This window comes from Arachis ipaensis, chromosome B04 (genome assembly GCF_000816755.2).
Source record: "Arachis ipaensis cultivar K30076 chromosome B04, Araip1.1, whole genome shotgun sequence".
Lineage (NCBI taxonomy): Eukaryota > Viridiplantae > Streptophyta > Magnoliopsida > Fabales > Fabaceae > Arachis > Arachis ipaensis.
Window position 1 is genome coordinate 130942304 of NC_029788.2, and position 15052 is coordinate 130957355.

At 31.7% G+C, this 15052-nt stretch overlaps 4 protein-coding genes across 4 annotated transcripts in view; all 4 read right to left on the reverse strand.

Moving 5' to 3' along the window:
* LOC107637406 (F-box protein CPR30-like) overlaps window positions 1-10639 on the reverse strand; it is a 77048-nt gene extending 66409 nt beyond the window's left edge. Inside the window, exon 1 of the mRNA XM_021122164.1 lies at window positions 10539-10639. The gene's annotated coding sequence lies outside the window, so the exon portion shown is untranslated. The remainder of the gene's footprint in view (window positions 1-10538) is intronic.
* Window positions 2775-3917, reverse strand: LOC107637411 (F-box protein CPR30-like). The gene has a single exon (XM_016340828.1). The coding sequence runs from the start codon at window positions 3915-3917 to the stop codon at window positions 2775-2777; it is 1143 nt and encodes a 380-aa protein (XP_016196314.1).
* LOC107637413 (F-box/kelch-repeat protein At3g06240-like) lies at window positions 9491-10282 on the reverse strand. Its single transcript, XM_016340829.2, has one exon. It carries the CDS (start codon window positions 10280-10282, stop codon window positions 9491-9493), a length of 792 nt encoding a protein of 263 aa, XP_016196315.2.
* Window positions 13210-14358, reverse strand: LOC107637414 (F-box/kelch-repeat protein At3g06240-like). Its single transcript, XM_016340830.1, has one exon. It carries the CDS (start codon window positions 14356-14358, stop codon window positions 13210-13212), a length of 1149 nt encoding a protein of 382 aa, XP_016196316.1.

The window sequence follows — 15052 nt, forward strand, 5'->3', positions numbered from 1 at the left end:
TATCAACATATAAAATACATATTAAAAATGAGGTAAAAGAATATATATTTATATACACAGTGAGAAGCTTAAATTGTCTTCTATTCCACTATATTTTGTGCGCAACAAATCTGCCTTAAGAAGCTTTAAATACTTAAAATTAATCGTATTAACAATGAGCAAGATTAAAAAGAAAAGTGTATATTTTATCTATATAATTAGTAAAATAAAACATCTTAAATTTTGTATAACTTGATACTTAAGCTATTATAAATCTCAAAAAGTAATGTCCATTACACTGAATAATATAAAATTAACTTTCTTTCTTATAATAGCGTAAGAGTAATTTTTATGATATAAAATTAAAAATAATTCTATAAAAAAGATATGTGGCAGATATGGTTATTCTAACATTACAACATTTTTTACCTAATCTTTAGCTGTTAAACAACCAAATGAAAGAAATAGAGATACAAGACTGTTATAGTGTTCACATCCCACAACATAGTTTAGAATGCAAAATTTGTAACACAATCTTAAAAATTGCAAAAGCTTATACACAAGGATATGAGTATGTGCATTCATTTAAGATACTTGAGACTCAATCGGGGTGTAGACTGTCCAAAAGAGGATCATCCTGGTCCAATCTGCAACTTTCCGAATCTAGAGACTTTAATTGTTGAGCTTGCTTCCCATTATAACCTCCCTCATGGAATATGGAGGCTCAAGAAATTGAGACATCTTGAAAGGATGTTATGCGTGGCTAGTAAAACCATTCCACCTGACACATCAGGAAAAGATTATTTGCCGAGTCTCCAAACCCTCCAACTTGTCACTCTTGAAGGAGTGACAATGTCCTCCATTATTAATGGAAGATTCTCCAAACTAAGAAAAATGGGATTAGAGTGAAATGCCAAAAGTAAGTGTACCGAGAATGAACTATTACAAGGCTTGCATCACCTTAAGAATCTAGATAAGCTAAAACTAGTAGACTTTAAGGAATTGACATTAAAGGCACATGAATTTCCTTCAAAGATTCCCCAGATAAATATAATGATGTAGTATGATCCTGATGAACTTAACTTTAGCTTGAACAGTCTAGGAGAACTTACCAACCTCCGTATTCTCAAAGTAACCTCACAAGGGATGTTCAGTGAAGACTCTCTTAGCCTTGCGGCTAAAAGCTTCCCTAATCTTGAAGTGTTTCATTTGAAAGGGATGGGTGTCAAAGAATAAATACTAGAGAAAGGTGCAATGCCATCTCTCCAACATCTGATCATCAAAGACTGTAACTGGGATGAGCTTCCAGAACAATTATGGTCCTCGACTATATCAACAATAATCTTGATATTGATTTTGACTGAACAAAAGCATCCATATATTGCCTTTTTTTTTTTTTTTTGAAAAAAGTAAATTCATCCAAGTTATGATCACTATCATGTCCTATACCACCAAATAAGAAACTAGCATTAACTTGTTCCCATTAACATACAGCATACTTTAGCTTCTTTATCCACTTTTTTTTTTTAACTATTGAATTTGACCCATCTTCTCTAATATACGGTACTCTGATGTAATGTAATGTAGTAAACATATATAATTTGCTTTTTAATATGATAAATTGTGTTACATTTTACTACAATCACTATTATAGTAGATAAGATCAAATGGATTTCTTGATTAGCTGTTATATATCATTCTTTTGTAGCATTTTAATGTTGTTTTATTTCTATTCAATACTATTTTGTCTTATGCATTAAGCAAATTCTGAAATATTGCTAGTTACTCTATTCTGATTTATATGTCTTGGATTGGTAGTTTCTTTTAAGGATATAAAATAAAAATCCTTAGTAATTGATTAGATAGCAATCTGATCAAAAATAATTTTTTCGTTTTAACGAAGAAGAACAATTTCTTGGTTTCAGAAAAGAAGACAACAAAGAAGAAGACAGGTCAAGAAATGTAAACGCACTGTCACTATATGCGTATGTGTTGTTTCAAGTGTCAGCTCCTTGGAAGCCTTACACTAAATTTGTTGCCACTTGGTGGGTTGAGGGTCAATAATCAATAATAATGTGTTTGATGTATTTGAGTCTTTGAGAGTTGCTTTACTAAACAGGGGAATTTGAGAAAAATTCACTGTATTTGTTATGAAACTCTACCAGCATGTCCAATTTCATCGCCAGTTTTCTTCTTTATTTCTTGAGTTATAAATTAGGTTATGTACTTGCCCTTTGTAACACCTAATTCAAGTAAGCACCTCAGCCTCTACATCAATTCTTGATTAATTACCAATGCTTTTTTGACTAGGTTTTATCATTTACATATTGATTACTTGTATGACATTAAGAATTTAAGATAAATCTGATGAGTTTAATTTCATTGTAATGTGCCTAACATTATAAGAATACACATCAGCTAAAAACATTTGTGGCGTTGCCAAAGATAACATGGTAACTAAAAATATACAAGTATCCAACCAATGAGAAAAGTATATTTATCTATAGCAATCAACACAATAACAAAGCATGTATAAGATTTTCATGGTAAAGTTCACAGCTTTAGAAATGAAAAGGAACTAAACCCTAAAACCTCACCACAAGACTAGACTTTAGAAAGTAAGGAAATGATTAATAATCCCCCAAGCATTTGATATGTCAAGTTTCACCATGGGTAGTCCAAACTCATATCTGAATGCAACTTGATGCACAATGCATCTTGCTCAATACTTTCACATTAACCACAAAGTAATAAAAACTAACAGGAATAATGTGGTGCAAAGCATAGCAGAATAGTTAAATAACATTATTGTTCTTCTTATTCTCATGCTTACTATCACTAGGGAACAGCAAGAGACTCTCTGTATATACAGTGTAACTTGCATAGTGGTAAGAATAGTGCCCAAAATAAGAAGTAGTAGGACGTGTAAAATGTTGAAGCAGCTCTTCTCTGATATTATATTTGGCAAACTTTAATAATCTAGCCGGAACAGATAGAATAGGATCTACTTCAATAATGTCACTACCATTGGATAAGCATAGAGACTCAAACTCTAAACAAGGAATGACATACAAAGTCCAAGATGAGTGCACTTGGTATTCTTTCATGACCCATATGTGTGTTTTACGTTCAACATAGTCATGAGAATACAAGGCTAGGCACCCTCCTAGTATGACAAATTTGGTAGGACCACGCATTATGAGTTGTTCAGGCAAAGATATCTTTGAGAAACTTCTTTCCTTCAAATCAAATACAAGAAGAGCTTCATTCATACCAGAGGAAGACGACCAATGAATAGAGCCATTCAAGAACAACCCACAAGATCGCCGCTCCGTAAGACCCAACGGTTTGAGGAGTGCAGCATCAAGACTAATACATGAATTGGTTTTGAAGGAAAAGCAATCTAAGAGTTGGCAGTTACTGGCCTGCCAAACTACAACAACTAAGTAGTCATCCCGTGACGCATCATAACCAAATCCATATAGAATCGCATTATCGAGAAAATAAGAGCACCTACCCATACTACGATGAACAATATTGCTGAATCCGGTGAGTGGGTTCCATACTACAAAATAGCATGGCTCTTGGTGTAAGAGAACAAACCCTCTGCAGGATCCCATCACACGAAACTCAGAAGTTGGCTTCTTCTTGAAAGGGAAAGATACCTCTTTTACTTGGTAATTGTCGCCATTAAATGCTTCATCTAGGTGAACAAGGTAAGCTTCCGTGGAGTTTTTTATGTAGATGCACGCATGGGTGGGTGCAAAAGAGAGGTGAAGATGCGATTCCGCAAAGTCTGGATCGGAAATAAGAGAGTGCCAAAGCTTCGAAACGCACTTGAGGCGGCCGAGATGTTTGACCGGAATCCTCAGTAAGATTCTCTGAATCAGGTCAAGAGGAAGAATGTCGTTAATGCTCTTCTGCTTCTTCTTCTCCATGATCGATCACTGCACTTATTCAACTTTTTGAGATAACTAAGAAAATCTAATCCTCAATATTTAGGGAGAAGACTAAGAAACCCTAGAGATAAAAAAGCTTTAGTGAAAATAATATTTTATTAATGAAATGTTTGTTACAGATAATTCACACACAAATTTTATAGTCATTCACTTTCTTAATAAATGATTAAAATTACTACTTAGTTTGATAAAACTTTTACTTTTCAAGAATAGCTTATAAAAGTTAATTTTTAAAATATGATTTTTTAAAAGTTGTAACATTTATGTTTGGTAAATTAAATTAAAAATTATTTTTAATAATCACAAGTAACAACAATTGCATTTGTTAAAATAACTTTTAAAATTTAAAAATATTATAATAGACATAAATGCAAGCATTAAATTTGAAAATTAGTTAACATATGAGGTTATATTAGACTTTTAAATTTTGAAAAGCATAAGCCAACTTTAAAAAGCTCTATCTTAAGGCTTGGTTTGGTAAAGCTTTTACTTTTTGAAAGTAGCTTATAAAAGCTTTTAAAAGATGGTTTTTTAAAAACTACAGCACTTGCGTTTGGTAAAATCAAATTAAAAATGACTTTTAATAAAAAATGGGACACATATCTCAAATAAACTACTCTTATGATTATATATCTATATTTACATATGTATATACATGTTATTATAATTTTGACTAATATTCATGCAAGGAAAATTTTATGATTGGTTTCAATAAATCAAGTCAACCTCTTCACATTTCAAAGAATAGATAAAAAACAAACAAACATCATAGATCTTACTGAAAAAATACAAAACAATGCACAACAAAATAATATAAATAGATAGAGTTCATACCTAATATGTGATAGAGATGTATTTATGTTGAAATTTGTGAATATTAGGTTGAAAAATAAAAAATATATGAAGACTGTGTTAGAATTTGTGAAGATTAGGATGAGAAGTTATAAATATATGAGGATTTCAATGGCAATATAATAGCGGGAAATATGTACAGAAAAATAAATAAAATTTGATAAGCACAAGCCAGCTTTGAAAAGCTCCCGCTTAGATACTTTCAAAAGCACCCCTAATTTTTAAAAGCCGCAAGCACAAGCACTTCGACTCTTTAATTTACCAAACGCAAAATGAGATGCTTGTGCTTTTTAAAAGTACAACACCTCTTGAAAAAGTTTTACCAAACCAAGCCTAAGTGCTTTTAAAAGTACCCGACCTTTTAAAAGCTGTCAGTACAAGCACATGATCTTTTTTATTTACCAAACACAAAATGAAGAGCTCAAGCTTTTAAAAAGCACAAGCACCTCTTCGAAAAGCTTTACCAAACCAAGCCTAAGTTTAATCAATAGTCCAAATTAAGTGTCTAGAATCTTTATTACAAATATCTCACCTACTATATTTTTCTAAATATTTTTAGATTATTCCAGTTTCACACTATTTTTCATATTGTTATATATAGCTACACTCTTTTAAAATTATGTATCTTTTTTAAAATTTTCTAAGATTTTTTAGAATCTTTCGATACTTTCTAAAATATTCTAGAACATTTTAAAATCATCTAAAATATTCTCAAACATTCTAAAATACTATAAAATTACAGTTAAATGTAATATTTTAAAATTTACCATGACATAAAACTAAAATATACACGAAAATAATGTGTAAAATATGAAAATAATATGTATAAAAATATACATTATATAATAAATGATTTGGTAGTTAACTAGGGATAAAGACCCAACTCAATTTTTGTCCATTTTTATGAATAACAAAGTGCCTCTTATTCAAAATAAAAGAAAGAGACACTTTAGCCCTTAATCTTTTTATTTTAGACCATACGATTCCTCTGTTAAAAAAGTTTATTAACTAGTAAAAAAGATTAGTTTTGTGAAGGGTTTTAATTATATTTTGTGGAGTCTTAAACTCGCACAAACTATTAATAAGTTTATTTTTGAAAAATTCTTTCACCGGTGGAAGACCATTTCTTTAAACAATTCCGCTACGTTACCAACAGTATTTCTGCCAACTTCTGACAATTCTTGTTTATGACCGTGTTTAATGAAAGTGTTTTTGTGGATGTGTCTAATAAAAATGTCTTTTTTATGACTGCGTCTAATGAAAGTGTCTTTATATATGTATTTTTTGGATGTGTCTCTTTATACATGTGTTTAAAATATAATAATTAATTATTGTTGGCAATAAGTTGGCAGATAGTATATTGGTACCCTATACTTTTCCTTCTTGAAACGATGTCACATAAAAAAATCATTACAGTACAAAGACCTTTTAAAAAAAAATAGCAATAAGAAATAAAATTAGATAACATTAATATTGATAATATTTGTATTGGTGATGGTAACTGTAGAGGAGATAAGGATGGTAATAAAGTTAGTTACACAATAGAAATAGTAGAGATAGAAGTGATAATGATAAGGATGAAAAAGATAGTAATAGTAATGATCATAGTTGGAAATATTGTTGAAAGAATTTTGTAGGATTTAAAACTCCTCACAAATTACAAATAAAACTCCTAAAAAACTAATTTTATTATTATTTAACCGATATTTTAATAGGAGGATCACATTGTCCTAAAATAAAAAAGTTGAGTAATTGTAGACAAAAGCCTAATTAAATCTTTACTCTTAATTATAGTATTGAGTTATTGACATAGCATACAATACCATACAATTACTACTGACTAGTGTTACACTTATACAACCAAATAAAAAATTACCGAAGTAGCCAAAAATAAGATACTCCTATGTCTAGGTTCCTGAGAGATGCAGGCAAAATTTCCAGCCAAAATAAGTGCATTTGAGAATAACTACAGTTGTTGATATTGGAATTTCTGGTTTTGTTGTAGTTAAGTAATTTTGTGATGGTGGTAGATATGGCTGTTTTCTTATTTTGCTACAAGTTTTTTTCTGTCTTTTGCTGCACCTAATAAAGTATTAGGTCATCAAAATCGTTTACTCTTCATTAATCTAAACTCTCAAACATATAAAATAGACCTGTTTCAAAGGATTCCTCCATGTTGCACTCTGGACAAAGTATTAAATAGTGTGGATTAAAGCATGATCTTTTTTTTATATGGGTAGCTTTTTCTGGACACTGCCATAACAGTTTCAAAGTGAAATGAAGGAATATCCATAATAAATAAACAAAACAAGCAAAAACGTATTCATTGAGCACTTATACATGGATGGGGACTGTGCTCTAGGTTCACCACAAAATTCTGTTAGTAGCTTTCTCTGGAAGAAAGGTGAAGATAAAACACATGTTAAATTAAACAAGCCAATAAAGTGTAAATTAAGCACTTAACGGCATAGTCCGAGATATTATTTTTCTGGAACATTTCAGCATTCATCACCTCATCTCTAACTCTTCAACACCAGAATAACATGCTTGAATTCATATTTAACATTTTGGTCTTAAAGATTTATTTGTATCTAATTCTGCTCATGAATCTCAGCCATCCCTTTTTTTTCCCTATTAATTTCAGAGTACAATAACTTCCATCTTCTGTTACACATTCAGAAGGGGGTTACAAGAAAAAGGAAGCTAGCAAGTTAAGTCTTCATTTGCTATAATATTTTTATAGAAGTCTAAAAAAAAAACAGGGCAAAGAAGAGTAAAGAACACAGGACTGTTCTTAGTCTCCACAGCTCAGTTTAAAAATATATCTAAAAGCTAATCCTAAAACTAGGAAGTACCTGAATAAAATCAAATTGAAATACATAAAAATATAAAAGTTACATCAATATAGCAATTGTATCAACATGCTACAGGGTTTCATTACCAGATACAACAAAAAATAAGGTGAAAATAGAAAACTTAACGTGATTCAATTAATTAACCTACCATAAAAAAAGTATTAGGTCATCAAAATCGTTTACTCTTCATTAATCTAAACTCTCAAACATATAAAATAGACCTGTTTCAAAGGATTCCTCCATGTTGCACTTTGGACAAAGTATTAAATAGTGTGGATTAAAGCATGATCTTTTTTTATATGGGTAGCTTTTTCTGGACACTGCCATAACAGTTTCAAAGTGAAATGAAGGAATATCCATAATAAATAAACAAAACAAGCAAAAACGTATTCATTGAGCACTTATACATGGATGGAACTGTGCTCTAGGTTCACCACAAAATTCTGTTAGTCGCTTTCTGTGGAAGAAAGGTGAAGATAAAACACATGTTAAATTAAACAAGCCAATAAAGTGTAAATTAAGCACTTAACGGCATAGGCCGAGATATTATTTTTCTGGAACATTTCAGCATTCATCACCTCATCTCTAACTCTTCAACACCAGAATAACATGCTTGACTTTTTCATCATAATATGAAGCCCTTAAACTAGATATAACAAATTAACAATGATAGCTCCATGCTCTTGATCCATATAATCTTAAACGGCCAACAAGAAAATTGAAGAATCATCAAATATAAAATTATCCTTGCTATTAAGAAAGGCATATTTAACATTTTGGTCTTAAACATTTATTTGTATCTATCTCTGCTCATGAATCTCAGCCATCCCTTTTTTTTCCCTATTAATTTCAGAGTACAATAACTTCCATCTTCTGTTACACATTCAGAAGGGGGTTACAAGAAAAAGGAAGCTAGCAAGTTAAGTCTTCATTTGCTATGATATTTTTATAGAAGTCTAAAAAAAACAGGGCAAAGAAGAGTAAAGAACACAGGACTGTTCTTAGTCTCCACACCTCAGTTTAAAAATATATCTAAAAGCTAATCCTAAAACTAGGAAGTACCTGAATAAAATCAAATTGAAAGACATACATAAAAATATAAAAGTTACATCAATATAGCAATTGTATCAACATGCTACAGGGTTTCATTACCAGATACAACAAAAAATAAGGAGAAAATAGAAAACTTAACGTGATTCAATTAATTAACCTACCACAAAAAAAAGACTTACGAGCACATGCCATATGAACAATGAAGAATTTAAGTGGCAAATACAAATATCCCAACTGTAATCCCAACAAAGAAAATAATGAAATACTTACTACTAAAGACCAAACTGAACTGAAAAATTAACAATTGGTTTATATGTTAAATCTCATACTGATATGAATAAAGATAAAGCAGATAATCTAAGAGATTTTAGTATAATATTTAATAAAAAACATTGAATTTAACTAGAAGAAACTCTATTTGCACTTTCAAATGTTTCAGTTTTTGACATTCATAGTTGGAAAGGAAATCATACTCTAAAGTAAAAGCAAAATAAAATAAAATTCTCTACATGCTTCTTCCAACTCACTTGTCAATTCTACACTTTATTTACAATAACTTAAAAGAAATAACTTAAAAGTTAAAACCCCTCACCACAAGACCAGACTTTAGGAACCAAGACAGTGATCAGTGATTCCCCTAAGCATTGATAAATTCAAATTTCACCATCCATATACAAAAGTCACATTTGATTGGAACTTGATGCAAAATGCATATTGCTCATTACATTTTTATTAATCACAATGCAATGAAAACTAACAGGAATAGATTGGTGCAAAGCATAGGAGAATAGTTTACATACAGTTTTCCTCCTTCTTCTTGTTATCCTTATCCTTAATGTCACTCAGGAGTGGCAAGAGACTCTCTGTATACATAGTATCGGCTTGATGGATGGGAAGTGGACAACGAAGATTTTTAAAATGCTTGAGCAGGTCTTCTCTGACATTATAAATGAAGTACCCTACTTTATAATCCGAAGTATAACCTCTTCCAATAATATCACCATTACTAGATAAGCACAATGGCCGAAAGAATTTGTAAGGAATTTGATAGAGAGTCCAAGATGAGTGCACTTTATATTCTTTCATCACCCATATGTTAGTGTTACAGTTATCTTTATTGCTATAATACAAGGCTAGGCAGCCTCCTAGTAGGGCGAGTCTTGGATAGGAGCATGCACTCATTACAGGTTGTTTCGGCCCAGATATCCTTGAGAAAGTCCTCTCCTTCACATCAAATATAAGAATAGCATCCCTGTCAGCTGTAAGAGAGAAAGGCAGCCAATGAATAGCACCGTTCAAGAACAACCCACAAGAAAAACTGTCAAAAACACCCAAGGGTTTGGGAAGTGCAACATCAAGATTAATCCATGAATTGGTTCTCAAGGAAAAGCAATCCAAATGATATCGTCCTCCGCAATCGCTCCAAGCTACAAGAAGTAAGTAATCATCCTGTGATGCATCATAACCAAATCCATGCAGACGCGCACTGTAGGTAAGCCTAAAGTAGTCACGGTACTTACGGCAAGGAACAATATGAGAATAGGATATTCTTTTGCTGAATCCAGTAAGTGGGTTCCATACCATAAGAAAATGTGGGTGTCGATCCAAGAGAATAAAGCCTCTGCAGGATCCCAAGACCGCAAAATCATAAGGTGGTTTCTTCTTGAAAGGGGGACGCACCTCTTTTTGTGATGCATAATTGTCGTCTAAGTAAACCAAGTAAGCCATAGTGGGGTTTTCTATGAAGAAGCATGCGTTGGTGGCAGCGGGAGAGTGGTGAAAATGAAATTCCGCAAAGTCACGATCAGAAATTAGAGAGCACCACATCTTCGAAACGCACCTGAGGCGAGCGAGATGTCTGATCGGCACCCGCAGTAGAATTCTGTGAATCAGCTCAAGAGGGAGGATGTCGTGAATGCTCTTGCTCTTGTCATTCTTCTTCTTTTCCATGGCCGATTGCTCTTTTGGTTTGTTCCCTGTGTGCTTCAGCTGCTGCTTCTTATCCATGCTTGGATTGCCGAGATTTTCACAATTCATATAGGGACTTGAAATTGCTTTGAATACATAAAACTAAGGGAAGGGAAGGGTCAATTTTGGATTGGTTATTGAAAAACAAAAAGTAATTTTTTTAAATTAATAAAAAAAGTTTAATTTATTTTTTTTAAAAATTATATATAGTATTTTTGGATTTAGTTGGTAAAGCATTTTTTTTTTGAAAGTGTATAAAATAATAAAGTTAGATTTGATAACCACTGAAGATAAAATAGTACTTAGAAAAGAAAAGTAAAGTAAAAAAGAAAAAAAAATACCAAACTGATTTAGGAAGATTTGAGTACTTTGAAGTGAAAAATCATAAGCAAAAACGACAGTTTCTTCATGCAAGACAAGACAAAATTAAAGGGGACAACTCTTGAACATGCATTTTCTCAACAGTGAGTGGCATGTATAAGCAAGGTGAGATATATATGCATCAGGTTCTTTGAAGTTTTCTGTCAAAGGCAGGGGCAATTTTACCTCTTCAATGTTCAATCCTCATATACTGAAATGTTGTTTTTCTATAACATTTATGAATTCACTATCTCATATATAGCTCTTAAACCCACAAATAAAATGCCCTACTCTTGCATCAAAATATGCAACTCTTTTCATGTTATGATTGGTTTGAATCCTATATCTTAAGCTAGCCAACAAGATAATTGAGTAAATGAATCAATATAAAATTCTCCTAACAAGAGGGTCATATACCAAGATGTATAAGAGAAAGAAATGTCTGCGCCACTCAAGGAGGAGAAAATAGAAAGTTTAGTTTTTCTAAGAATTTTAAAGGATAAATAACATAAATAAATTAAATGGCCTCTAATATTATACCAATGTCCTACAACAAAATAGTTTGTATCATATCTTGAATGATTGTATATAAATTAAATCAATTAAATTTGATTTACAATTTTTAAGTTAATTCAATTTACTACTGACCAACACATATATAGTCAATCGAATCCAATTAATTCAATTTATTACTAAAAAATTATAATCAGATAGTTCAGGACATGCATGTAAACTATTTTGCTTTAGGACATTATTGTAATATTGGAGGTTATTTAGTTTGTTTATGTTATTTATCCTATTTAAACTTTAAAAATACTTCAACTGAAGATTCAACAAAATTAATTCAAAATTCCTTTTAGTTCATTAATATATCACTCTTTTAAACCTTTTTATTCAAAATATTTTCCACTTTCACATTCTAATTATTTATTCAATATTTTCTACTTTTATCTTCTACAAAATGTCTTGCAATTCACATCAAAATGTTTATACTATAATAAATCTATCAAATAAAAAAATTTGAATAAACAATTTTGTAATTAATTTCTGAACAACGATACATTTATTTTCTCATTTTTTAAGTTGTCTTGTGTGTTCCTGCATTTTGTATGCAAAAAATTACCTTAAGAAGCTATATTACATTACAAATATTTGTGGTGTGGCATACAAGGTGATTAAGCATTAATTTGTGTGTGATATACCAATATATAACAGTTCTCATCGTCTATAATTTTTTTCTGTCTGGGTTTGGCATAATTTACTAGACAACTACCTAAAACCAACCGTGCTAACAGCAAGTAAGATTACCAAGAAAAATGTATATTCTGTACATGTAATTGACAAAATAAATCATCTTAAGTTTTGCATAGCCAAGTTTACTTGATGCTTAATCTACTATAAATCCCAAAAGGAAATGCCTCTGAGGCAGTAGACTGAATATGTTTGTTCCCCGTAACATTAAAGTATTCATTACCTCATCTTTAGCTATTAAACAATCAAATGAAGAGAAAACAGGAGCTAGCAAGTTAATTAGTATTTTTTGTTATGATACTTAGATAGAGGGCTAGAAAAAAAGAGGAAAGAAACAGAGACACAACTAGTATTAGTGTCCACAACATAGTTTACAATGTAAAATTTGTAACACAATTCTAAAATATGTAAAAGCCTATATAATAAAGACAGTCAATTTTTTATACTTTATGTACAGATAATTAAGTCCTAAATACACAATACTCAATCCCTCATTGCACACTCTTAAGTCTTAACGCATAATAAAGTTATTACATTTAAAAACCAATATTGTAGAGGATACATAAAAATTGACGATGTTAAAGTGGAGCTCACAATAACTGAAAGTATACAATCAAATTAATGAGAAAAGTAGATTTATCTATAGCAGTCATCACAATAACAAAGCATGTATAAGCTTTTCATGTTAAAGGTCACAACTTTAGAAATAAAAAAGAGCTAAACCCTAAAACCTCGCCACAAGACTAGACTCTAGAAAGCAAGACAGTGATTAATGATTCCCGAAGCACTTGATAAATCAGGTTTCACCATGGATAGTCAAAACTGAGATCTGAATGCAACTTGATGCACAATGCATCTGCTCATTACTTCTACATTAATCGCAAAGTTTAAAAACTAGCAGGGATAATCTAGTGCAAAGCATAGTAGAATAGTTAAATAACATTCTTCTTCTTATCCTTATGCTTACTATTACTAGGGAGCACCAAGAGACTCTTTGTATAAGTGCAACTTCCATAGTAGTAAGCATAGTGTTGAAGACGAGGAGGACATGTAAAATGCTGGAGCAGCTCTTCTCTGATATTATATTTGACAAGCTTTAATGATCCAACCGGAATAGATGCCGGCAAAGGATCTACTCCAATAATGTCACTACCATTGGATAAGCATAGAGGATCAAAATTTAAACCAGGAATCGCATACAAAGTCCAAGATGACTGCACTTTGTATTCTTTCATCACCCATATGTCTGTTTTATGTTCAAAATAGTCATGAGAATAGAAGGCTAGGCACCCTCCTAGTATGACAAATCTGTGATTACGACGCCTTATGAGTTGTTCAGGCAAAGATATTTTTGAAAAGCTTCTTTCCTTCAAATCAAATATAAGAAGACCTTCACCTTCAAGAGAGGAAAACAACCAATGAATAGAGCCATTCAAGAACAACCCACGAGATCGGCACCATATACTACCCAATGGTTTGAGGAGTGCAACATCAATATTAATCCATGAATTGGTTGTCAAGGAGAAGCAATATAAGTGTTGGCAGTTGCCACCATCTAGCCAACCTACAACAACTAAGTAATCATCCCGTGACGCGTCATGACCAAATCCATACAGATTCGAATCACCAGGAAACTTAACGGACCTCCCCTTACTATCATGAACGATACAAGAGCAAGATATTCTTTGGCTGAATCCAGTGACTGGGTTCCATACTACAAAAAGATTTGGCCGTCGGCAAAAGAGAACAAACCCTCTGCAGGACCCCACGACACCAAACCCAGAAGGTGGCTTCTTCTCGAAAGGGAAAGATACCTCTTTTACTTCGTAATTGTCGCCATTAAATACTTCTTCTAGGTGAATAACGTAAGCTTCCGTGGAGTATTTTAGGCACGCATGAGTGGGTGCGAGAGAGAGGTGAAGATGCGATTCCGCAAAGTCTGGATCGGAAATGAGAGAGTACCAAAGTTTCGAAACGCACTTGAGGCGGCCAAGATGTTTGACCGGAATCCTCAGTAGGATTCTCTGAATCAGCTCTACAGGGAGGATTTCATTGATGCTCTTCTGCTTCTTCTCCTCCATGATCGATCACTCTTCAGCTTTGTCGCAAATTCTTTTTTCGTGTGAGAGAGAGACGTGTATCACAGGATGGTGCGAGAAGAGAAGTGTTTTACCTTGGTATCGGTTACATAAATTGGTGCCTCCGATTTTTTTGTATTGTTTTATTTTTTTAAACAAGCAATCACAAATTGAACGGTTAGAAAATAAACAAATTTTTAATCTTAAAATTAGATTCTCTAATTTTTATTTTTAAAAATAAAAAAATTTAAAAATACAAATTGGACTCTCCGATTTAATCATCACTTTTTCATACAAAGAATTTATATAATCCGAATTCTTCACACTAAAACTGAGTAAAAACTGTCCCACACATTAATATAACAGTCTAAAAACCTATAATCATACACAACAAAAATGAGATTTTCGTAACAAAAAAAATGAGCCCAACTTTATTCTCTTGTTTAGGCTTTCTTCCTTTGTACAAAAGGAGATTTCAATCTGCTTCTGAACACAAAGGATTATTTGATAAACTTAGAAACTAAAAAGTATTAAACCCCAAATTATTATTTTATAAATTTATGGGCAATAATAAAAAGATTGGTTTATAAGAATATAAAAGTGACAAATTAGCCTCTAATTTTAAATTATTTATTTGTATAAAATAAATATTAAAATATAAAATATATATTAAAGATAAATTAAAAAATATATTTAT

Bases quoted from the DNA above. Each gene is read 5' to 3' on its own strand.
- LOC107637414 (XM_016340830.1), bottom strand. From the start codon at position 14,358: ATGGAGGAGAAGAAGCAGAAGAGCATCAATGAAATCCTCCCTGTAGAG.
- LOC107637411 (XM_016340828.1), bottom strand. From the start codon at position 3,917: ATGGAGAAGAAGAAGCAGAAGAGCATTAACGACATTCTTCCTCTTGAC.
- LOC107637413 (XM_016340829.2), bottom strand. From the start codon at position 10,282: ATGGTATGGAACCCACTTACTGGATTCAGCAAAAGAATATCCTATTCT.